Source organism: Rhinolophus sinicus, chromosome 6, assembly GCF_057876585.1.
Source record: "Rhinolophus sinicus isolate RSI-liver-muscle chromosome 6, RSI-T2T, whole genome shotgun sequence".
NCBI lineage: Eukaryota > Metazoa > Chordata > Mammalia > Chiroptera > Rhinolophidae > Rhinolophus > Rhinolophus sinicus.
In genome coordinates this window covers 29094758-29119945 of record NC_142506.1, presented here as the reverse complement: position 1 = coordinate 29119945, position 25188 = coordinate 29094758, and the positions used below count along the sequence as shown (strand labels likewise).

Here is a 25188-nt window from a genome sequence, read left to right as displayed (position 1 = left end):
GGTTGTTAGAACATGTACATAAAATGTATAGTTTCCTAAATTAGCTTAATTCCTGCTAAGCAAATAAAAATTGTCTGACATTACTTAACCAAAAAAACAGAGCTTAAAGCAGATACTCTGTAAATCATTTGATGATTAGCCATAGTGAGCCACAGTATACAAGGTGTGATCAAATACTAGTGACTGTTTAAATTTTTAAAAATTATTATAGTAAAAGACACATTGCCATTAATCCCCCTCAAAATACTCCCCCTTGCTTCGAACACACTTGGGCCACCGTTCTTGCCACTTTCTGAAGCAGTTCTGGAAGTCCTCTTTCGTGAGTGTCTTTAGTTGTGCTGTCGTGGCCTGCCTCAATGCCCTGAATCATTTTTGACTTTGAGAAAAAGCCAGAAGTCACAGTGCCAGATCCGGTGAATAAGGTGGATGAGGATACACCATAATGTTTTTATTTGACAGAAATTGCCATATACCAGAAGCAATGTGTGACTCGGAGCGTTGTCATGATGGAGGATGATTCACGGCACACTTTAAAACACACCTTCTTCTCAACTGACTGACTGCACGGAACAAGTTGAAACTTGTCACACACTGTTACGAAGGTTCGACACACCACTTTATGTATTAAAGATCCCTGCCTTTCTGTTAGATGGCACTTAGCAGCAGCATTCCCCATATTTTCTGATCACAACGGAAAGGTTCCATTTCCCACATTGCTTTTGGTATATGGTAATTTCTGTAAAATAAGAACATCACAGTATGTCCTCGTCCATCTTATTCACTGTGTCTGGCACTGTGCGACTTCTGGTTCTTCCCTAAAGTCAAAATGACACAAAAGGTAAATGTTTCAAATCGATTCAGAACATCAAGCCAGCCACAACTAAAGACATGAAAGAGGACTTCCAGAACTGCTTCAGAAAGTGGCAAGATTAACGGGATAAGAGTGTTCGAAGCGAGGGGGAGTATTTTGAGGGGGATTAAGAGCAATGTCCTTTACTGTAATAATTTTTTTTTTTAATTTAAACATTCACCATATTGTTTGATCACATCTTGTATACTGGCAAATTTTTATTGGGAAAGAAAGAACCTACCTCTTGCAAGAGAATTACCAAATGTTGACCTGGCAAAAGAGTCTGAACGAGAGCCACAAATCTAAAAATCTCTTTTCTAGTTATTCACCATGTTCCCCTTAGCTGACCTGCTGGTAACAAGTCTATTACTGGCAATTTTACATGGATACATACTTTAACTCAGTACCATACATTAAAAAACAGTCGTAGAATTTCCCTAATAAATTGAGGAGAAAATCAGAATGTCAATCAATGACAAAATAGTAACAAAAAAACAAAAATCCAGAAAACTCAAATTTAATTATTTAAATATCTGGTAAACAAAGAAATAACAACATTTAATTCTATTATTTATACACAAATGAAATAAAGAAAATTATTAAATTTCTAAATAAAAATTCTTACAAGAATTATACAATAGCCCTAAAGTAATATAATAGAAAAACAATCTTCTCTTAGCAAATACCTGAAAGACGTCAGAGGTGGCCCTTCACTTTCAGTCAGGCCTATCTCCGCTAGTAAACTGCTTTTCAGTTGTGCAGCAAGATCATGAGCAGATGGCCCTGGTTTTGAACTCTCAGCCTCTTCAGGCACCACGTTCTGTTCTTCCCCTTCCTTTTTTTGCCGATTTTGCATGTTCATTACATTTTTCAAATTGGCAGCATAAGACATTTTAGTTGGAAGAACCTATGAATTTTTACATTTGAAAGTTACACGTTATAAAAAAAAAAAAGACTAGATTTCCTTTTCGATTTATTAATACTCCAGACAAATCACATAGAAGTGAAGTAATTCCTTTCTGGCACTCCAACTACAGAGCGCAGCCCATTTCCCGTCTGCCTGATCTCCTCACTGACCACCAAGTCCACTGCATTTATCACAGCAGCCTTCGAGAACTTTAAAAGAATCTTTGTAATATCTGTGGTTACTTAAGTCTCTTAAACATTTTCCATCTTTTCAGTATTATAGTCTCCTTTACCACTTAGGTAACAACTCTATTCAACTAAATTTCTTCTATGCCTGCTCTTAATCATGTTAGTATTACTTTTTCACTGGAGAAACAATATGGTATAAATTTTAGACTCTCAAATCAGACTTTTATCTAAAAACTAGATCTTCCACTTAACTAGCTATATAACAAAAGACATTCGCCACATGAAGTTTATGTAATCTCTCCAAGCCTCAATTTCTTACCCATAAAATCAAGATAACGTCTTCTACCCAATATGGTTATAAAGATTAATTGAGACAATGCCCAGGAGATGGAGTTATTCAACAAATGTTAGGTATCATTATTAATATTACCTTATTTTTTCACATTCTAGATTCAAAAAGAAAAGTTTGAAGTTAATATTATATATTCTTATCTATTAAAGATATATATATATATATATATATATATATATATATATATATATGAATTTAAATTTTCAGTAGCATTACAACAATCAGTTCTATGAACCAGGCAGAGCACATGATGAAACTGCCATTTTATAGGTGAAGTAACCTGATAGTGCAAGTTAGTCTCAAAGCAGCTAATGAAACAGTCGGAATTCCTTTTATTGTCATAAAACAGCAATTTTTATTACTTCTAGGATTTGGGGAAATACAATATTCTGAATTAATGCATTTCCAAACATCTGGATGCTGGGACAACTGCTCATTCACAAATATTATATTGCGCAGATTTTTACTATCTTACCTCAAGGCAGTTTCTGTCCACTGTAACCTCCATTAAACATTTCCCACTACTGGCAGATGAAGAATAAAGACCCTGACTTGGACGGCCAAAAAGATCCTCTTTTCTAGCATTTGGCTGGAATTTTAACAGAAATATTCTAGTTACATTGAATACTTTAAAAAATAATAAAGTAAATTAAAAAGAAACCTTAAGACCAGTTTATTTAAATCACCTGCAACAGGTGTGGCTGATCAGCCAAGGGGATGGCTTCAGCCAGAGGCACTTCAAATGGATTTGGGGGTATACACCCCAGGAATGTCATGGAATCTGAGCGCCGGAAAAATGGGTGGTTTTGACCAGTTTCTGCAGGAAGAGAGTCATCATCCTTGTCATTCAAAGTAGCACCTAAACATAAGGAGATAAAATGTTTACGAAAAATTATTTAAATATTGGGGAAGGGTAAAAGAATCTTACTCTGCTCAATCCATAATTCCTGTTATCTCTTTATAAAATTTAATGCCACTCAAAAACAACAGTCCAAAATTTTAATAATATTACAATATTAGCAGTTTAAAAGAGTAACTTTTTGGTAAATTTTATGTTCTGTGTATTTTAAATAACAATAAAAACTTGCCCCAAAACTATTAGTAGTAACAAATATTGTTCCATTTTGTATTAGCCGGAAGTTTCCTACATCTTCCTCTCTCTCTAGAGATTCAGACCTGAACAAAGATTCCTGAGCATATTCAGGACCCAGCTCACACAACTCCAAAAAGAGGAGATGCTCAGAAGCTGAAATCTGAGCATTTGCTTACTTGTAAGTTCTGCTTCCTCTTTAAGAAAATAAAGAAATCTCTGGGCACTCATGCATCCCAACAGGAAGTCAGCACACCAACTCCCCTTAATGCAATTAAACGTTGAGCAGTGCTTACTTACAGTGTGCTGTGAAAATAGCAGTAAGCCATGGCTGGTTCTCAAAAACTAGCAGTTAGGTCAGCTGTCTTTCCCTGGGCTGAATAAAAGTACTGGCTAATCAGAGTCAAATGGACTATTTGACCCCACTTTTAAAATTTTTAAAATTCCACTTGAAATAATAGCTGAAAACTATGAATAGATTGCAGAATAGCCCACAATTTCTTGAGTTTGGAATATTTTCTCTTTTTATTGTATTAACTGTTAAAAAGTTTGGTATTTGGGAGCTATAATTGGTGTTTCTCATTTTCTTGACTAAATCTATTTTGTATCAATATCAACAAAGGTTCTGCTAAGACTTTCATGTGGTGCCTACACACTTTACTTAAGGGTAAAGGTAAGCATTAAAATTAAGAAATGCAAAGGAGAGATACAAAAATAAAATTTTAAAAATTGATTGAAGAGTTCGTAACATTTCTTTAACCATCCCTATTTATGAAGCAAATAATGCAAGGATGTATAAGGAAAAATGGACAGAAAGGCAAGAAATGGGACATAGAGAAGAAAAGAGAAATTCCCACCCAGACAGAAAATAATGAAGTTAAAAAGCTTGAAGGGGAACTACTGAGGCAGCCACTTCTTGAAGAAGGTTAGCAGATTTTCTGTACACTAACTTTGATTGGTGTCATCATCATTTTCATGTTCTGAATCTTCATTATCAATACCCAGTTCCAAGAGTTCTCGTGTCCTTTAAAAAGACAAAGTCGTTTTACAGGAAATATTTGCACAATATGAACAGGAGCAAAGATGATGGGAACTACAAGCAAAAAACACTGAAAAGGTCTGGTAAGCACCCAACCACTTTCAAACACCGGGAGAAAGTTTCAGACTCTGTGAATGGTAAGCTAACCCACCAAATGTACTGCAATTACAAAATAGGCTCAAACAGAAGCAAAAAGCTAATCACACCAAGAAACAGTGAGGGGTTACACAAACTCTAATAGAAAACATGGTAAACAACCAGGCCAAACTATCTCGAGCATAAAGCTTAACTGGATTCTTAGCTTTTCTGTTTTAAGTGAAGAGTAGCCATGGCAAAAGACTGGATAGGCTTAAGCCCACTTTCCCATATGAAATGTTCCTGCACTGTTTCTCTTTTGCAATGTTGTTCTTCTGACTCCAAGTATCAGACAATGTACTAACGAAGACCACACTGAGCAAATAAGTATTTCTTAAACCAACCTCGTGGCAAGTATGGATACCTTTTACGTTCCAGTTGAGGCGTATCCAATGTTGTCTGCTGATTCATTGCTTTAATCCAGTATATAAGGGCTTGAAAAACATATGCCACATGCTTCAATGAGCAAACGTCCAAAACTGGAAGAACATCAGAATGCTCGTCATTATGAGACCGCATTAGAGACAGAGCATAATTTAGGAAGTCGCCTCGAGCAGACATCATTCCTTGGCGGGCGCTAAGCAATGTGGCACGTCTACAGGAATAAAAAGAAATGAAAGTGTTTACAAAAAGAACACAAATGTGAGTTTGCTACTATCATAAATATGCAAAATTTGGAACACAGACTATCCATAAATAAAAACTCATTAAGCCTGTGGCTCTGCTTTAGAAACACAAACACTGTGTATAATTTACAGTCGTACTTTTGTATGGAAAAGGAATTCCAGTATCCTTTGGAATGGCAGAAGGAATTCCTTCCCCAAAGACAATAGTTCTTAAACTTTAGCATCCATCAAAATCACCCAGAGATGGGCCAGCCTGATGGCTCAGGTGGTTGGAGCGCCGTGCTCCTTGCCGTGCTCCTTGCTGGTTTGATTCCCACATAGGCCAGTAAGCTGCACCCTCTACAGCTAAGATTGTGAACAACGCTCTCCCTGGAACTGGGCTGCTGTGAGCTGCTGTGTGCCGCCGCAGGCTACTGTGTGCCGCCATGAGCGGCTGGTGGCCATCATGAGTGGCCGGCAGCCAGCAAGAACTACTGTGAGCAGCGGACCAACAACTGGCGACCGACTGCCTCAGCCGGGGGAAGCACAAGGCTCATAATACCAGCATGAGCCAGGGAGCTGTGTCCTACACAACTAGACTGAGAAGCAATGGCTTGAACCGGAGTGTGTGTGGCGGGGGAGGCAGAAATAGGGGGGAGGAATCACCCAGAGGACTTGTTAAAACAGAGTTGGCCCCACTGCATTGTTTCAGTAGGTCTGGGGTAGGGCCCCAAAATTTGCATTTCTAACAAGCTCTTCTTGGGTGATACTAGTGCTGCTGTTCTTGGGAACACACTTTGAGAACCACTGCCTAAAATGACACCAAAATTACAAGCAACAAAAGAAAACAGCACTGGACTTTATCAAAACTAAAAACTTTTGTCCTTCAAAAGACACCATCAAGAAAGTGAAAAGATAACCCAGAGAATGGGACAGAATTTCTGCAAATCATATGTCTGATAAGGAACTTGTACCCAGAATATATAAAGAACCAACACCAGTCAATAAAAAGACCAGCCAATTTAGAAAAGGGCAAAGGATCTAAATAGACATTTTCCAAAGAAGATACACAAATAGCCAATAAACACATGAAAAGACGCTCAACCTCACTAGCCATTAGGGAAATGTAAATCAAAACCGTGAGATATCACTTTACACCCACTGGGATGGTTATAATAAAAATAACAGATAATAAGTGTTGGCAAAGATGTGGAGAAATTGGAACCCTCTGCAGTTCTTCAAAAGGTTAAACAAAGAGTTACTATATGGTCCAGTAATTCCACTCCTAGGTATATACCTAAAATAACTGAAAACGCATGTCCACAAAAAAACCTGTGCACAAGTGTTCATCATAGCAATATTCATAATAGCTAAAAGGTGGCCAAAAATCGCCCAAATGTCCATCAACTTACGACTGAACAAAATGTGGCATAGCCAATGGAATATAACTAGGAAATAATGTCCTGATACATGCTAAACACGGACGAACCTTAAAACCATATGCTAGGTGAAAGAAGCCAGGCGCAGAAGACCACACAGCGTATGACTCCGCCATATGAAACGTCCGTAACAGACACATTACAGAGTAGATCAGTGGTTGCCTAGGGTTGGAAGGTAGAGGAAAATGGGGGAGGGGGGGGACTGCTAATAGTTATGGGATTTCTTGTGGAGACAATGAAAATATTCTAAAATTAATTGCGATGGTTGCAAACAGCAATATACTCAAAACTTTGGAACTGGGTGAATTGTATGATGTGAATTCTATCTCAATAAAGCTGTTATATTAGAGTGAAAGCTAGAGCAAGAGAGAGAGAGGGGAGAACACTATCACCCACAAAGATGTTATCAGAACTCTGTTCTTCGGGGTAGACTAGCCTAATGGAGACAAAGCTTGTGCCTGTTTGTGGCACAGGCTTCCTAGGATAGGAAAGCTGATGTCTCCAAAATCTTTATCTCTGGGCCAGATCTCTGCCAAGAACTCAATTTTGCATACTTGACATTTCCACCAAATTCTCTCCCAGTTCTCAACACGCTCAAAAGCAAGTATGCCCATTCCACTCCTCTGTTTCTCTTTTATTTTCCTGTTAGTTATTCAGAATCAAAGTCTAAATGTAAATTCTGCTTCCTTCTGCTCCACCCCTCAACAAGGCCCTAAATTCTGTTTATATGATTTCAAAGCTTCTCTCCCCTTTCCTGACCTTTATTATCCTACTTTAGGAACTACTGCCTCTTTCGTAGGCTCCAGCCAGTCTCGTTAAGCTTCCTAAGCCGTCCCCTAGACCTGGTCTTCCCTACTTCATGATCCACCCAGAGAAGCAGGGCTGTGCAGCTTGAGCCAAACTTAGCACCACCTCCCAGGACTCTGACTATAGGTCAGGCACTTGCACTATATGGCACAGCCACCACTCCAGTGATCAATGTTTGAGCTAACTCCTACTCCTGAGAAACGTTATTTTGTAATTGAATAGAAAAAACACAACAAATCCACAAGGAAATATTCTTTAATTATGATTCAGCAGGCTGGAAAAAGAAATCTGAGAAAACAAAGGGCAGCTTTGATAATTACACAGACATTCCTCTTCCCAAGTACAAAGTACATTCATATTTAATCGTGGTCAAAATAAGTCTTTCCATGAATGTATGCCTTTCAAGGGGGAGAAGAGGAGGCCTTGGGATAATAAGACAAGCATGTAGACCAAGTACTTCAAAAATGAAAAGGATTTAGTATCAGATTCCTACAATACAAATTAATTTTTAAAAAACAGCTTGGATTATAACTAATTTGTTTTGCTTCAACTACACAATTTGAACGAAGTAATAATGCAAGGCACTTATTTCTTCCTTCACAACAGAGTGAGGTCTTATGCAAAAAGTCCTACCTTTCTAGAACATAAGGGCTCTGTTTAAACATACAAGCATAAATGGAGACTTTCATACCGTCTGCCTTCAAGGGTTCGTAAACTAGCTTCTTCTCGTGCAGTCATCCTCTCTCTTCGCGCTGAATTCTGAGAAGCGTGAAGAGGATGGTTTGGATGTCCCGGGTCACCAGCAGATGCTAATGCAGAACCATAACGTAATTGAGCTTCAGTAGAATCCATAATACTGACCATCCAGTTCCAAGTGGGAATAAGCTTTTCTTCTACATAGTTCTATGAAGACCAAACTAAAATAGTTAAAACTGTGAAAACCAAACTAAAATCGTTAAAACTACCCAAATAAAGTTAAATTCGATATACAGGAGATCCTCGAATAACACTTTCTCTGATGAGACGCTGTAGGAACTTAACTCTTGTTTGTATCAATTAGCGTATGGCCAAATTGGTTTTGTTTCACTTAAAATCGCAGAACCTACTGATGATGTTAAGTGAGGACTTACTGTAGTGGTATTATGTACACATTTAAATATTTGTAACATCAATTCCTGTTATATTGGAATTCTTATAATTGACAGCCAAAAAAAATATATTTGAATGAATAACTTTTCAGTGGTTTCATACCTGTAAGTTTACTGCGTCTTGGTAAGTCAATTTCACAGCAGCTGGAATCTGCGAGTATACTAGGTGATTATACTTAGGAATCAGGCCCATCAGGTCTGAGATCTGTCTGATGACAATGCTGTAAGCCCTTGCTAAACTGCTTGCAGATGTTAAGTAGCTGCTGGCATTGCTGGCTTCCAGTGCAGCTGCCGCAGCTGCAGCACTCGTGCTGATGGTGCCACTCCGGCGGAGGTTTGAAGGATCAATGTAAATCAAACCCGCTGAACTTGCTATAAAGAAAAAAGGACAAGCACAATAAGCTAACGTCAGTTCTTAGTTGTGTTTCTCTAGCACTGTATATATTTAAGTAAGCTAAAAGATCGATTGCATTAGCAAATATGCTAATTGAGCAAAAACCTTTCCTTAAGCCTCACTAATTTAGGGAGGAGAATGATGAGAGGCACAAGAATTACTGCAACGCCCTCAACCACAGGCAATGTTGCCACTGCCCCCACAAACGGGGGACATTTGGCAATGTCTGCAAACACTTTTGGTTGTCACACAGGGGTGGGGGTTGCTGTTGGCATCTAGAGGGTAGAGGTCGCGGATAATGCTAAACATCCTGCAATGAACAAATACAAATAAAAAACTAATAAGCCCAAAGTAGCAATGTTTCAAAGATTGAGAAACCCTGCCATAAGCCTATGTAAATAATCTTTGTATCTAAACTCAGCAAAATAATAAAGAACTATTATGAAACTATGTAATGTTTTCTCTAGATAAAGATGCATAACTTAAAAAAAACACCTACTTAAGCACTCAGGAGTACCAAGGTTTCAGACTTGCCTGCTGGCGTGGAGGTGCTGGAAGGGGCTGTGCTGGCTGCCCGCTGATGCTGGGTGTTGCGGACGGCCCACTGCATGGAACGGGGAGCCTGGGCAGCACCACTGGCGTGGGAGCTACTCGTGGTTCTCTCCAGAGGCTCATCAAGCATAAAGGTCTCCTGTTCTATGTCGTCACTCTGACTGCTGCTGCTGTCAGAATCACTTGAGTCATTTGATTGTGAATCATCTTCAGAAAAGAAGGCAGGAACACTGCTTGCACCTACATTTTTTATTTTTAAAAACAAAACCATTGTGAGTTTCTTGATATTTAAAACAACAGTGTAACCCCTCACTCAGGAAAATATACATAAACAGAATGTCAAGCTGTATTCAATAGCTCACAAAACCCATCACTAAATAAGTTTAATTAGGAAACTCTTTTTAATGAACCTTAAAATGAATCCATTCTTTAAAAAACAGAAAAGCAAAAAAAAAAAAGTGATTAAAATAATATCTTGTTTACTACTGTCTATAGGGAATAAGGACAAAGTTATAAAAAGGTTTCGTCACCCTCATGCATATCATACTGAGTACAGTTTAACCAATTCATGCTAAATACACACATAGTCAGTATAAGCAAGAAAGTTGCTAGGATAAGTAACATACCTGCTTCCGAGCCAGCAGTTGCTGCAGTAACAACACTTCTGCGCCCACTAGCATTATCTTGGTTGCTATGGTTACTTTCACTGTCACTTTCTGTTTCAGCTGCTGCTAACAAGTCCAGCTCCATGTCACTCCCTAGTAAATATATTTACATAAGAAGAAAAGAGAAGTAAGGACTCACTGTGGATCAAGACAGGGTCTGATATGCCAAACTATCCCAAGGGTGGGAAAAGAAGGTAAGGGGGGGGGGGGGGTGGTGCAGGGCAGAGAGAAGTGGTAACTACTGCAGAAGTATAACTGCCTGCTTAGCGGGAAAAGAGTGACTGGGTAAATTATGGTGCTCAGTGGATTACTACACAGCAATTCAAAATGTCCTGCGGAGCCTTATATAAAAGGTGTTGAGCAGAAGAACTGCAGTCAGTTGGCAGAGCTCTGGGCTAGGTCCACTGCTCCGTTTTCACCTGCTTCACATACTGGGCTTCCAAAAGGGGAAGGAAGTTTAAAAAAATCTATCCTTTCAATTTCACGGTATCTACACATGTCAAAACATACAAAATTATAAACGTTAAATTAAGTATGTGCAGTTTATTCTATGTCAGTTACACCACAATAAAGCTGATTCCAAAAATGTCTACCCTGTGGCTACTGACAAAAATGGTTAAGATGACTATGTAGCAAAAAGGCCAAAATGATTATCGTAAGTGAAAAAATAGTCACAACAATTACATAGACAATATCTAAAAGACAGGCATAGGAATGGGCGGCACAGGGGAGGACTCAAAGTAAAATACAAACTGTTAGTGTCTGGGTGGGATTATGGGTCATTTGTTTTCCTTTTCTCTAATTTCCAAATGTTTCAAAATATGGTTGACTTTTTAAAATTTCTAAAAGCCTTTTTTTTAAAAAAAGAAAGTGACTGAAACCATAAGGTAAAGGGAGAAGAGGATAAATTATTTTACACATATACATATTATATAAGCATGTGTGTGTGTGTGTGTGTGTATATAAAACCTCCTAAAATTTTGAAACAGGTGCTACAGAATCCCTTGGCAGAAAATACGTCGGACATTTCACTATACGTCAAATGGGGCTTTTCTCTGTATTAGCATCTCTTCCAAGGTACCTGAATTCCTAATACTAAATAATTTCTCAAATAACCTGCATACCGTCTTCGTCGTGCTCATCGTGTTGTCCCTCGGCCTCAGCATTTTCTTCCCCATGTTCTTCCTGCTCATCATGATGATCCTCTTCTCCAGCCACACCCTCCACCACCTCGACCTAAATCCAGAATCTTATTTGTAAGCCATCAAAGGACACAATAAACCCACATCTCTCCCGGTGTTTCTCCACAGTAACTAGTAAAAATAGAAAGATCCCTAAACAGGGAATTGAACACTAAGTAGTTTTGAAAACCTTCATTTCCTAGTGACAATTTGCTATTTTGTTATGCCCAAAATATGATTCTTGTCGGCATATCCCAAAGTATATGATTCTTGTCCATATGCCAAACCTTAAAATTAGAAGTGTATCAATTGTGTGGGGAGTGGTTTTGTTTTAAACTTCTGCAATTGTAAAATTTACCTACTACATATTTAGTATTCTCTCTACTGTCAAATACATTGCACAAAACTACTAAAACTTTTTAACATTGAGACTATCTTTTCTACTAACCCTTAAGTAAAAACAAGTTTACGTTTCCAATTTCCTACTATCCAGTAAATCAAGGATTATTAAAATATTTTTAAGATGTATAACCACAAATGAGAACATATAACAAAAATCTAAGAGCTGGAAACAAATGCATTTTTAAATAGCAGTAAGATACTATTAATAAAACTGCTAGTCACTACTCCCCCTCTTCCCTCTCAAATGAAAGCCTCTCAACTGACACAACTGTAACAATTAAACCACCTCTTCCACATCTGCTGAAACAATATCATCTTGCTCCTCGTCTCTGCTGCGAACAGGCTGCGACTGGCTGATGCGCCTCTGCTGTGGGTTCCGGATGATGTAGGACGACTGCGACTGACTGGAGCTGGAAGGAATCGGAGGTTAGGAGCACACAGCGCCACTGCCGCTTCTCCCTGTTACGCAATGGGATTCCTCGCTAGGACGAGGATGCTACTTTAAATCTGACCTACAACTTCTTGAAAACTTCTTCAATAATTAATCTACAGTTCCTCAGAAAATGTAAACCTCAAAGTAATTATTTTACCATAAAGATTTAACTTAGATATCTCTGAATTGTTTTTACTTTTTAGTAATTCCTTTCAAATCTGTGTTAATGCACATACTTTTATGAGTCCTTCCCACTGAAATATTCTACAAGGGAAGGTTTTCCCCTTCTATTGCTTTCAACACCAGCAGTCCTCATCTTCCAAAGGCTCTGATAGAAGCATCATCCATTAACAAGTGAGCATACTATACGTGATCTACACTGTAAGAGACCTGACAAAGCCTACCTTGCATCAGCTTATTAACCATTGACTTGCTGATGTGTGTGTGTGTGTGTGTGTGTGTGTGTGTGTGTGTGTATGTGTAAGTCATCAGCTCAAATGTGTGATTTTAAAATAGGATCGCAATAAAAGGTAGGGTGGCAAAAATAGTTTCACATCCCTAAAAATCAGACTAGGAAACAGCCCAGAAAGGACAGATGCCTCCATTATAAAAGAAAGGGAGAAGAACCAGAGAGCACGGCTTAAAATGCAGGTGGCTGCTAAATAACCCTGTGACTTAGCTATTATCTTTTATTTAGGATTTTAAAACGTAGTCTAAAAGAAATTAAAGTGTTTACACCGTTAAACGGTTTTTTTTCTCACCTCAGCTGCTCTGAAAAACAAGAATCAAATCAGTTCCACAAGAGTCATGAACTGAGACACTCAGCCTTCAAATAAATATGTCTCTTGCATGAGAAGGGTTTCAAGGAGCCATAGATTTTACAGGAGACAGTCTGAGTTGTAAGCAAGATAGGAAGTTACATCATAGAAATCCTCTCTGCTGTCCCCTTCAAATACATGAAGCTAAACATAAATTATGAAAGGGCAACAGATTTTATGAGACTCCCGATATCAACCATGACCAGGTGGAAACAGGAAAAATGTCTTTTCAGAGAACTTCTAACTTCAAGCCTGTGCTCATGAGAGTTTAGGACTGCAATTTGCTTTGTGAGGTAGGGTGGGCTTCAGTGTTGGTTAATACTATGCCTCGACACTATCAGTAACCACCAAGCAGCAATTTCTCCCGACTCTGCCATTTAATACTCTGCCTACTATAACAGGAAAAAGAAAAACACCTGTCTGGAATGATTTCTAAATATCTCTTAACTACTTCTGTATCTCTAAACTTCAAAAGCTGTGTGACCTAGGACTAGTTACCTAACTTCTTTGAGCCTCAGTTTTCTCACTTTTAAAATATTCTACAAGGGAAGGTTTTCGATTGATAGTGGTACCAGTGAACTACTGGGAAGATTAAAACAGGTAAAGCATCCACAATGCTTAGGAAAGTTCCTAGTTCATACTGAAATTTCAGTAACAGTTATTATATGAGACATGGAGATAGAGTAGACACAGATTAACTAATAAGGACATAGAGTTTTAAAGAGGCGGAGGGAAGCAACAGAAAAAGCAAAACTACTAAACGTAAGAATTTATACACAATTGTGTAATAAATACCATCTACCATCCAACACAAGAGAAATCCTAGAAACTGGTCAAGTGTGTACTTTTTATTTAAGACATGCTTGGAACACTGGTCAAAATATACCCTATAGAAGGATTGATTGCACTGTATTATAATGAAGGACTTCTATATTATATCAACAGTTGTAGAAGACATTAGCACTGTTATCTACTGATTCTCGATTGAGATCGCCTGGGAGACAGGAGATTGGCTGAAGAATAACACAAGAGCAATGGAATCAGGAGGGGCGCCTCAGAGCACATAGTACTTGCAAGGACTCCCTTTGGTGCTCCTGATTCTGGGGAACCCCCAGTTACTTACGTGGTATTACCTTGTGAATTCTTTGCACCCTTGGTTTTATTTCAGAACATAAACAGTTTTTATGTATTGAATAGATTTTGGTATCATCTCATTTCTAAAGAGTACGTACCCATGAGCCTGTACCTATTAAGTTTCAAGTTTTGTCACCTTGCCCTGCATAAAAAATGTTCTAGAATAAAACCCAGTGTGCAAAGAATTCACAAGGTAACACCACTTAAATAACTGGGGGTTGTTCAGAAACAGGGGCACCACAGGGAGTCCAGGCAGATTTCACTAGCAGAAGCTTTGGATTAATAGTGCATATTTGGCAAGTCTGAAAATACATGGCTTCATTTATAACAGTTTTCAGCAAATCATGGAAGTCTATCAGTGACAAGGTTACCAGGGGAGAGCTCTGACTACAAACCTGGATTTAGATTCCAGGATATCCTACGAGACCTGCCAATAAAGGAAAACTTGTACACATATACTGGCACAGGAAGTAATAAAGAGAATAGTGAAAGCAGATACTCAGCGTCAACCCAGATGAAACCCAGGGATGAAGTCTTGGGAACTGTCCAAATACTGACGTGGGCCAGTTATTAACACACAGATGTTCAGAAAAGTGGAAGAAGGGTCCCTAGGTCTTAAAGAGCCTTATTAAAACATTACATAGAGTAATGAAATCAGACGTGAGAAAACAAAATAAAATAAACAAATATCCGCGAAACATCTCTAGAGCCTTGCAACTCAAAGTGTGGCCCCTAATCCAGCAGCATTGGCGTTATCTGACAGTTTGCAAGAAATACAGAATCTCAGGCCCCATCCAGACTTCCAGAATCAACCTCTGCATTTTAATAATATCACCAAGTGACTTGCATGTATATTAAAGTTTGAGAAACACTGTGCTAAATAAAAGACACTAGAATGTTTAGCTTTAGTTTCTAAACATTCTGACTCAACAAGCTTACAGTCTAGTTAGGGAAACTATCAAATAAATGGAAAAGATGAATGACATTTGAGAATAAATAATCTTATACCTAAAATCTTTTTATTATTGAGTTGTTTTAGCGCTATCATAGATAATACAGCTGTTGTAGAGAATACTTAAAAATTCCAACATTCTGATTGTTATTTAGATTATACAATAAGCTGCCCACCCCAATCTCCCATCTCAGGTAGCCCAAGTCTTTGGACACAGAGAAAGTTATGTCTTCTCCTTCCTCAACTTGGCCTTCCAACAGGCTATACTTAAAAGTAAGAAAAACCAGAAAGTAACGATGGCTACAGAAGTTTAAAGTAAGCTTTTTACTAATTTACTTTATTGGCATAATAAAAACAGTGCCTTTCCAAAACAAAAACAAAACTCACTACATGTCTATTACGTTAGATATATAGACACGTGTAATTTTTAAAGTGCTTTCACAAATTCCAAAGTAAAATCTTTTCCATTTATTACACAAATGATCACGCACACCACCTGAGGGCTTATGCAAAGACTTTAGTAGCCAAACACGACATTTCCAGAGAGAGAATTAATCAGAATCTATCACCAGGTACAAACTTACCTGCTAGACTGATCAGATGATGGTCGTGGTGGCAGTGGTTCCACTGAGAACAGTTCTTCACTGCCTTGCATGGCGTCTATGCTGGTACTGGCCAGAGTGAAAGGCGCCGTTGGGCGAGCGATGCCCATTCTGACAGGAACGATCAGCGACTCTGCGACATTGCACAATTCTTCCACAGCATAAGGAAGCAGGGCCTGGAATACACGCTTGCATTTTCCAATTGGCTGTGGAATAAAGTTGCTAGAGCAAAAAGGAAAATATAGGAATCTTTTATGAATCCTTTCATATACATGATGTTATAATTTTCACCAAAAAAATGTGTGCAAAATAATATAAAAGACAAAATAAAAAAGGATGCCTTACTTTTTCTTTTTGGATGAAGCCATTTCCACACTAAGAATGACAAAAACTCTTGCAACTGAACGCAAAAACCTCATTGTCACAGCAATAGCTTCTTCCCTACGTCCAGGTGTGTATTTGTTTTGGAGTTCTTTCACTAGTGTACCTAGTAGAGTATCTAAAAGCTTTAAAAAATTGTAATCATTCTATTAATGTTGAGACATCTCATAAGATGATTAGTCATAAAATAAAAAGTTCTCTAACACTTTTTAAACATGAACAGTTCATAATAAAAATCTCAAAGTAAATTTAACCAAAACATTTACAGTCAGTGATTAATTTATGCCACATGCCTACGACAGTGCTTGACCTATAGTAGGTCTCTAATATCTGATTTCTTTTTTTTTAGACTCATAGGCCTATGTATATCAATTAATATTTAGAAGAACAATACCAAATATATCAAACCAGAGGACGAATACACTTCACTCAATACAGGGGACTTACTGATATAGCAAAGTAGATTCAACTATTTATATGAATAAATTTGTAATCTCATCCCTGTCACTTAACCATTATTATTACTTTCTAGTCTCACTTCTGAGCATCACCTATCACAGAGATATTAATTACAGAGAACAACCAATTCCATGTTATTTTTCTGTTTTTTCAAATGTGACTTAAAATAAGTGGATAAGCTATAATTTGATTCAATAGTCCAGTATTATTGGATCCATAAAGTATTTCCATTTTTAAATTTCACATTATTCTGTGACATGACTTTTTCTTTTCTTACATCATAAGTTAGTAATGACAAGTTCTGAGGGCAATGATATTTTTATGGCTCTTGACATCGCCAAGTTGTTTTCCAAAAGAATACCAAGTGGGGTATTTCCAAAAGAATACACCAGCAGTGTCTGAGTGTGTTCTTTTTACCGTAACCTCATCAGCATTGGGTTTTGCAGTTTGTTTTTTTCTAATTTCACAGCAAAAATGGGTACTAAGTTTGCACTCAGTAACTATTAATTCTTAACACTGGTTCCATAGATTTTTATGCTGTTGTATTTTTAACACATTTTAGGAATTTATTTAGAATGAAAGGAGCTTTTGATGTTAACTGACATTTAAATCACCCCCAAAATTCCATTCCCCTTAATGTACTGTTTAATTGGAGTTTATAAGTACTTAGGAGTTTGGATTAGTAAAATTGTGGGAAGCCAAGTAAGAAAAATATCTTTTTTGTGTGCTTGTAAATAAACATTCAAAGGACTTACCAAGATATCTGCTGTACACTTGACTATAAGGCAATGAGTGAAACAGTCTAGCCGAATCGTGCCGCTTTGCTGATTGAGGTATACTTGCTCTTCTGGCAAAAGATGGCCTATCCTACTGCTGGCACTGAGACTTGATGGGGAAGGAAAGACAGAATGCACTGTAACCACCTACAGTGACATGGGAAATACATACATCTAAAAAAGTTTTAATGACTACGTACGGGTCTTTATTCTCCTGGGAGCCAAACATAATCATAGACCTCAAAGCATTCCAGTCCTGCAGAACACGCTCCAGTGCGAGCTGGGCAAATCGTGGGGGCTCTAAATCATGATCGGGCATATCTGAATCTAAAAAGAAATAGTGCGTAAGACAAAATAAACACCTGCTTTTCGTGTGTGGCAAACTGTGAGATTTGCTCACCTTCAGGATTGGCTGTTTTTCGGTTACGATCCTCCCGGATTCGAGGAGGTCTGTACTGGCAATGCTCTACTGTCTGCCTCGCAACTGTCTGCACTAAAAACAGTAAGAGGTGCTCTCCCCTGCAAAACAACATTGTTGTGAGGGGGGGAAGGCTACTTAACTGTGCTGTGCTTTTTCAATTATGTCCTAAAAACCCCACTTGCCTGCTGTTTGGCAGAGTGACTAGATTAGTAGCAGTGAGCAGGCGATACAGGAGATCAAGACGAGCAGATTTCTGTCCAGCAATTAGAGTTTTACATTTACATTTCTCCCAACAATCACAATAGGCTGTCGGTGATGTCCGTTTGAGTCTAGAAAGAATTCATACACAAGTATAAAAACTGAAATTTTTAAAAACGACAAAGGCACTCAGGCACTGCAAATGTTAGTGCTGGGGTATTTTACTGTTTCTTAGGCCTGGGAAAGCTAACAAACTAGCCATGTTAACTCCACTGATGGATTGCAAGGTTATTACATTGAGTTTAAGATGTAAATGAGGCAGAAGCCAAACATTCACTCTGATTCTCTTAACGCCTACAGCGATTTCCTGCTAGTGAACCCTACACTACAGGGCCTAAACTGGCTGGAGAGCACAGGCAAAAACATTCTGTAGATGTGTGTCTCAAACGGTTAATCTGACGCTAGTCACAATGTGTGATCACACGTTCCTTTGCATATTAGCCTACTTTCATTTAAAGAACAAACATTTCAAAGTACACTTTAAATCAAGAACAATATTTTAATACATAAACTGGCTGAAAGAGAGCAACTTGAGAAAACCTCATGCTTTCTGAACTATGAAACAAAACTTGACTTGGTATAGATTATTTCAATATAGCAACATGAATCTAAAGTTTATAATGTTAAAATAAACTAGATTGTACTCACTTGCAATCATGACCTTTATGACAAACCCTTGCACATTCTGTGCAACAACAGAGTGACTCCAGCAAGCCACAAGTTCGACACTCAAAAATATCCTAAAATTGAAAGGGTATACTTTTTAAAAGAATGGTATGTGTATCTCATCATTCTAATTATTTCTGCTAGTTTCTAAAACAATTCAATCACAATTATAGCAGAGCAAAATTAATGTGATCTGGAAACAGTCACAGATAGGCACAGCAAATACACATTTTACAATATTAGACAAATGAAAATCGAATATTACCAGTAGGGTAAAAGTAATTTACATTATCCAAAAAAAGTATAATAGCTATAAAATCTCTATTAAGAGTTGTGGATCAGATTATAATATCCAGTGAAGATTTCTCATTTTCATGATGTCCCCTAACTAATTTAACAATCAACTCCTTTGCCTCATTTGTTTAGCAATTAAATAAAAATTAATTTTCTCTGGAGAATTTCATAACTCTAGTGATGGTCAAAGGGAAAAACGAAATCCTGAAGACAGCATAAATACAGGGAAATGTAAAATACTTACCTGGTTAATGTGCTCTGCTCCAGTCCATGTAAAACTGCAGGTATCATTACAACATAAGACATATAAAGGAGAGTCATCAGGGTTGGTACCTGATGGGCAAACCATTCCCATAAATACATCTTCCTCTTTTTCACTTGACGATACTTCAGCTAAAAAGATTAAGAACACAGTAATTCATACATCAAGAAAGGACTTAATCACAGCTATCTACTACTTTCCTCAAATGGAAAAGCTCTAACATTTACACAGGATAAATCAGAAATTACTATATATTAATAAAAAAACTGATATACACAGTTAACACGCAAGGAAATCCAGTCAATTTTGGTGTAAAGTAAAGCGAAGCATAATTATCTCATAACCACAAATGAGGACAATACAAATGCATCACACATTGGCCACCTCAGTCTCTAGCTCTGCATTATGCAGCTAGGATTCAAGGTCCAACTCTATTTAACAAAGAATAGACAATCACATCAATTATTTACAGCCACGATTTTAAAAAGGATAACTACTTTAATCTTTTAAAAGATGGATGGCAGGAACTGATATTCCTTAATGCTTTCTATTAAGCTGAAATTCCAAGTCAGAAGAAAGAACAATTAAGACAACTGGCCTATAATTTCTATAAAATTGTATCACTCTCACCATTTTAACCACTAGCAGGTTCTATCAGTAATCCATCTTTATATTCACAAGATAGATCATTATACTATTCCATTATGGATACTTTTTTAAATTTAAGAAATTTATGCCAGCTGCTTTTTGATGGAAAGTTAGAAGACATAATATACTTGAAAAAAGTATAAAGATATGAATTTTACACACACACAAACACATACACAAAAGAATTATCTTGGCAGTTTCTATTTAATTACATCATTTCCATATACAGAAATTAGGTTTGAATAACTATGGTATGATGAGTATAGATGAAAATCTATTAAAATTTAAAAATAAACAACTCATTTAGGACTTAAATTACCTTTTGCAATTTTTTGGGCTGTTTCTAAGATGGTAATTGCAGCAGGATAAGCTCGGCCACTTACAGCTGACATAAATGGGGTCATCCCTCTTGCATCCCTAAAACGAGAAAAATTATACATAAAAACATTAATTATCAATTACTTTTGCATACTGATTATAAAAGTACATGTTCATGGTGACACAAAAACTAGTTATATTTTATTAAATAATGTACTCAAAAGAAAATCACTGGTGGTATTTTCTGGTCTCATATTATCTCATTTAAGAAAGCAAGCCACCTCTGGAATCCTTGTCTTTCTAAACCATGCTCTCCTTTCTTTTAGTGACACTATAAACCAGTGAGGGCTCTAGAATCAAACTAATACTTTCTAAATGTGGGGCTAGGCAGGTATAGCCTCTACCTCATGCGACCGTGGTGAAGATTAAATGAATTATTACTTAAAATTGTTACTTAAAAAAGCTTTTAGCACAATGCCTACCAAATAGCATGTACTTAATAAATGTTAGCTATCATTAGTATGTATTTTCTCTTAAACACATGCCTTCAGTATTCTTCACTGAATTTCTATTTCTTCCTGGATCTCCTCAGCTATTTATGACTCCACCTCTAATCCACCATAGCAACCACCACTTCTATGCTGATAGTACAGTTCCAACATGTACACTAGCTTACTTGATATATCTACTTGGGATTTCCCAGTGAACCCTCACATTCAACCTATCTAACCACTAATATCATCTTTCTCCCCAAACCTATTCTCTACCTTACTTCTCTATGTCAGCCAACAGTATCTCTGTCCCTAGTAACTAAGACAAAAAACTTGGATTCTTCATGAAGTCTTCCTTCTAAATCAATTTTTTACATTTGCATCTAATCTCTTGTCCATTTTCAACAACTCTCTAGCTCAGTTTACTGCAACACACATAGTAAAGGTTATACAAAACATGACTCTAGTCTCTACTCTTGCCTATTTTAATCCTGTTTTATACTATCATCACATTATTATTCTTATAACCCCACTTACATACTATTATTACAGTCTAAACAAAGCCAGATAATGGCTGACTTTTATAAAAATATTTATTGTTATGAGCTTATAAAGAAAGATAAACAATCACGCTGAAAACAGGGATATAATCTATTAATGGTTAATCAGCATTTATCACAGAATATTTATCAAGAATTGCATAGTCTCACGATGATGCATTCTGCAAGCCATTAAGATTTCCAAAGAAACCATCAGAATAGACTCATCCACAGTTTTAAAATATATATTACAGGCCCCATCCCAGACCTGCTATCATACTTTTAGTGTAGAGCTTAGGGAAGAATGTATAATTTTTTAGGTTCTCCAGGTGACAGAACTAATTTATGGATTCACATTTGAGAATAACATTGTGATCTTTTTAACATATAAATATACAAACTGATCAAGCTGACATAAAATCACTTTGTATTCATTTAATGTGCACTGTATTTTGTTGAGAAGACCACTTTCACTGAAGAGAGCTTAGTAGCAGAGGGGAAACAATGCTAGATTCTGATAAATTATTTTAAATTCACTTAAGATAACTGCTGTCCATACATTAACTTAAAAGGAGCTAAATTGAATCTTCTTATCAAAAGTATATTAAACTTCTTACTTGGCAGAGAGAAGCTCCCGTAGATAGGGCTGCAGAACAACACTGTCACATAATAATTTTAATATAAAGTGAGCATTGGCCTTTCGATCCTTGGATTCTACTACAGATGGCTCTGTGGAAGGACCTGTAATGAAGCAGATCCATTTGGTAACAAAACATGAGTAAATAAGATAGAGTAAAAGAATATTCTGGAATAACATACTGAGTATCTATTAATTAAACCACCATAAAAACATTTTAGTATTAGTAATAAATTAGTAACTTCCTTATAGAGAACTTAAACACATTAACACATTATAGAAATCTCAACTGGTGAAATGTATGTACATACACACCACAATTTCACTGATATATGGAAGATAATTCAGAGAATTAGATGCTTTTCAAGCCAAGGAACATCTCCTTGAGATAAAGTGTGGATATGTAAAACCTATATCCAAAGCGTGTTCTATCTTCCAAATGCCTAAGCAGATAAAGGAGTACAGATTCTCACCTGGAATGGTGGAGGTGCTTGGTCCTTGACCGGTGCCAGTCGCTGCTGTGGTAAGAGATCCCACAGCAGGGGCCAGGATAAAATCAATGTCACCATCTTTCAGTAAACAGAACAGCAGGATGTATATCATTATAGGCAACATACCCCTAACATGCTCTCTTAGCTGGCCTTAAGGCTTTTCTGTGCAAGCCAAACATCAATCGGACAGACATTTAAGCATAAATTTCTTAACTATAAGAGAAGGAATCCACTAGGCAATTCATTGACTTATTTTGATGTATTACACTAGGTAGCTTCTTACAAGTACGGAAATACATACTTCACTAAGAGGGATAACCTGACAAGAGTTTCTAGAATTTTAATTTTTAAATTACAAACCTCTTAAACCAAATCTTTGTAACTAAATTAGTTGTAATACTCATTATGCTACTTTCAAATATTTCAGATTTCTCAATATCCCATTAAAAGGCTCGATTTCTTTTCTTTCATGACCTTGTCTTTTTGTTAAAAACCAAATAAAATAACAGATCTTACCAGGATCCATCGCAGGAGGGTCAGGAACCCAACTGGGGGGGGCTATGGGGGGTGAAACTGGATCTTGATGGTCACTGGATGAAGCTCCAGCTTCATGTCTACCCAAACCAGCAGCTCTCAATGAACGCCTCATCATTTCCCGTAATCTCAAACTAGAAGAACAGGGACAAAATCAGAACTCACTGCCATGTCTTAAATGTAATAAAAGGTGCACAGAACTCATCTGAGATCAAAGTTTTTTCTACAAGCAAATGCTCCAGGCAAGGGCAGTGAAGCACAAATGCCAGTTCTGGAATCACAGAGTAAGTCAGTGCGGGACAGAAATGAACCTGGGGACTCCTAGTACCCAGTTCAGCATTTAAAAGCACTATTTTAAGCTCCCACACAAACTTAAGCACAGGGAACAAACATTGCAGTGAAGTAAGATTAGAAAATAATCTCTCATACAGTTAAATGAACAGCTGAACATTAAAAAAAAATTTTCTGTCCCGTTTATATAATCAGTAAGAATTCAGTTTAATAATAGACATCAGCAAACATACTAATTAGCACAAAACCAATAGTTGGCCTACTAAATTCCTTTTGTGATCTAAAAAGCAGTTGAACTAATATCCACACAGTAGTTTTAAAACAAAGACCAATTTAGATTTATTTTTTATACAAAAAAAAAGGTTGGTTTTTTTTTTTTAACAGTACAGCTTGCATTCCAAGGAAATTAATGAATGAAACTAGAACTTGTAAAATGTATTGTTAGATTAATGTCTGGGCATGATTTTTTTGACCTGTTATACAAAAAATAAAGATAAAAAATATTGCACAGATGTGCACATCACTAAAAAGAAAAAGAAATAATCACAAATACAGACCTCGTTAGGGGAAGTGCTTAACTACCTATACAAAAATCTAAACCTCTGAATAAAGCTTACAAAGACTACAAAACTAATACATTAAGAACTAACAGCAATTAGGAGAGAGCACATAAGGCAAATCCCTTCAACTCAGCCACAATTTTAGAGCTTCTAAATAACTAAGAAGTAAAAATTCTATTTTAAGGCCCGGCAACACATAAGGGACTTCATTTTCCCATGCAGATTTAATCCCAAAGATATGACATTTCTGATGTGAAAGACCTAACACCTTACCAGGTGAGCATTAGATGTCTACAAATAAGTAATTTAGAAAGATTTTTATTAATGTTTGAATCTCTAATTATAATGATTTAATCCGAGAGTAAATGTGTAAATGTGTTTTTCCATAGCAATACATTTTCAATTTTATAAGGAAATTTCTATTTAAAGCATTTACAAAAATTTCTTTTAGAGGCTACTTTCAGGAACACATCTATTTTATAAGGCTTTTGCATGATGATGTACCTTTGGGAACAGAAACATTCTTTGAAGACTGCAAAGTAAATTTTCATGTCTCAAATAATGTATTAGTTATTATAATATTCACATTAAAAAATACCTATAGTTAATTCTTTTATGGTATCAATGTCTTCTCTCTCCCAATTTAGAAATCTGAGTTTAAGAGTTTTTAGAATATGGAAGGGAGCAGGGCACAGTGATTCTTTCAGTCCAGGTCACGCCCTTTCCAAAGACAGCCCCCCCAGAGGAGCAGGCTCCTTACCACTGACGGCACACACCAGGGTGACTGGTCTCACTGTGATGCTCCTATACAATTTTAATGAAGCTCAACTTAGACAGTAGGTATCCTAACGTGTCTTATTCAAAACACACACAGAGAGAGAAAAATCAGCAATAATTGGGAGGCACTGCAAATAACCTGAAAATAAATGCATGTTTTGGGCTTATCAAGAAGAATGCTTACACCAGGGTCACAAATTCAATGTCGACTGGGCCCGGAAGATAAAATAAATTGAGGAAAGGGCAGTCAGGTGTAAGAAGTGGGGAATAATGGCAAACTAGAGGCATACACACTCATCTAATGGCACTCAAATATTAAAGAGAAAAAAAATTTAACATTGCACAGGCCAAACAAAACATATGTGGGCTATTCTCCAACCTCTAGCTTAGAGTAGATTAAAAATAAATGAAGATAAATGGAGACCATAGTCTCATCTTGAACTTGCAAACTCCCAACTTTGTTGTTCTGATGTAGTAAATTCAATATTAAATGAGGGGGTCATTCCTTGTCTTTTTAAAAAAATCGTCCTTAACCTCTTTTCTTCATTAGGTCTTGGGAACCTTTTTAAGTACAATGCCCAGCTCCTCATATAGATTCTTTAAAAACAAAAACAAAAAACAAAAAAAAGAAAATTATTCTTCAAGATGTTGTACACAATTCATGAAGATTCACCTGAATCCTCAGTGGCTGA

General features: G+C 37.0%; 1 protein-coding gene across 9 annotated transcripts in view; it reads right to left on the bottom strand.

The window, feature by feature from the left end:
• The window catches only part of UBR5 (ubiquitin protein ligase E3 component n-recognin 5), a 125051-nt gene that overhangs the window by 18325 nt on the left and 81538 nt on the right, over positions 1-25188 (bottom strand). For 6 of the 9 annotated variants that reach the window (XM_074316762.2, XM_074316764.2, XM_088799017.1 and 3 more), the window contains exons 23-45: positions 22851-23002; positions 22317-22412; positions 21824-21947; positions 20178-20275; positions 19193-19341; positions 18637-18728; positions 17913-18059; positions 17710-17828; positions 17510-17636; positions 17289-17418; positions 16039-16199; positions 15676-15915; positions 12041-12164; positions 11296-11407; positions 10133-10264; positions 9485-9746; positions 8664-8928; positions 8104-8315; positions 4926-5156; positions 4338-4411; positions 2984-3156; positions 2773-2886; positions 1537-1757 (exon numbers count right to left, since the gene is read on the bottom strand). In XM_074316762.2, coding sequence (XP_074172863.1) covers positions 1537-1757; positions 2773-2886; positions 2984-3156; positions 4338-4411; positions 4926-5156; positions 8104-8315; positions 8664-8928; positions 9485-9746; positions 10133-10264; positions 11296-11407; positions 12041-12164; positions 15676-15915; positions 16039-16199; positions 17289-17418; positions 17510-17636; positions 17710-17828; positions 17913-18059; positions 18637-18728; positions 19193-19341; positions 20178-20275; positions 21824-21947; positions 22317-22412; positions 22851-23002 — 3555 coding nt within the window. Of the gene's footprint in view, positions 1-1536; positions 1758-2772; positions 2887-2983; positions 3157-4337; positions 4412-4925; positions 5157-8103; positions 8316-8663; positions 8933-9484; positions 9747-10132; positions 10265-11295; positions 11408-12040; positions 12165-15675; positions 15916-16038; positions 16200-17288; positions 17419-17509; positions 17637-17709; positions 17829-17912; positions 18060-18636; positions 18729-19192; positions 19342-20177; positions 20276-21823; positions 21948-22316; positions 22413-22850; positions 23003-25188 lie in introns of all 9 variants that reach the window. The other 3 variants (XM_019717463.3, XM_019717465.3, XM_088799020.1) reach the window with 2 other exon arrangements.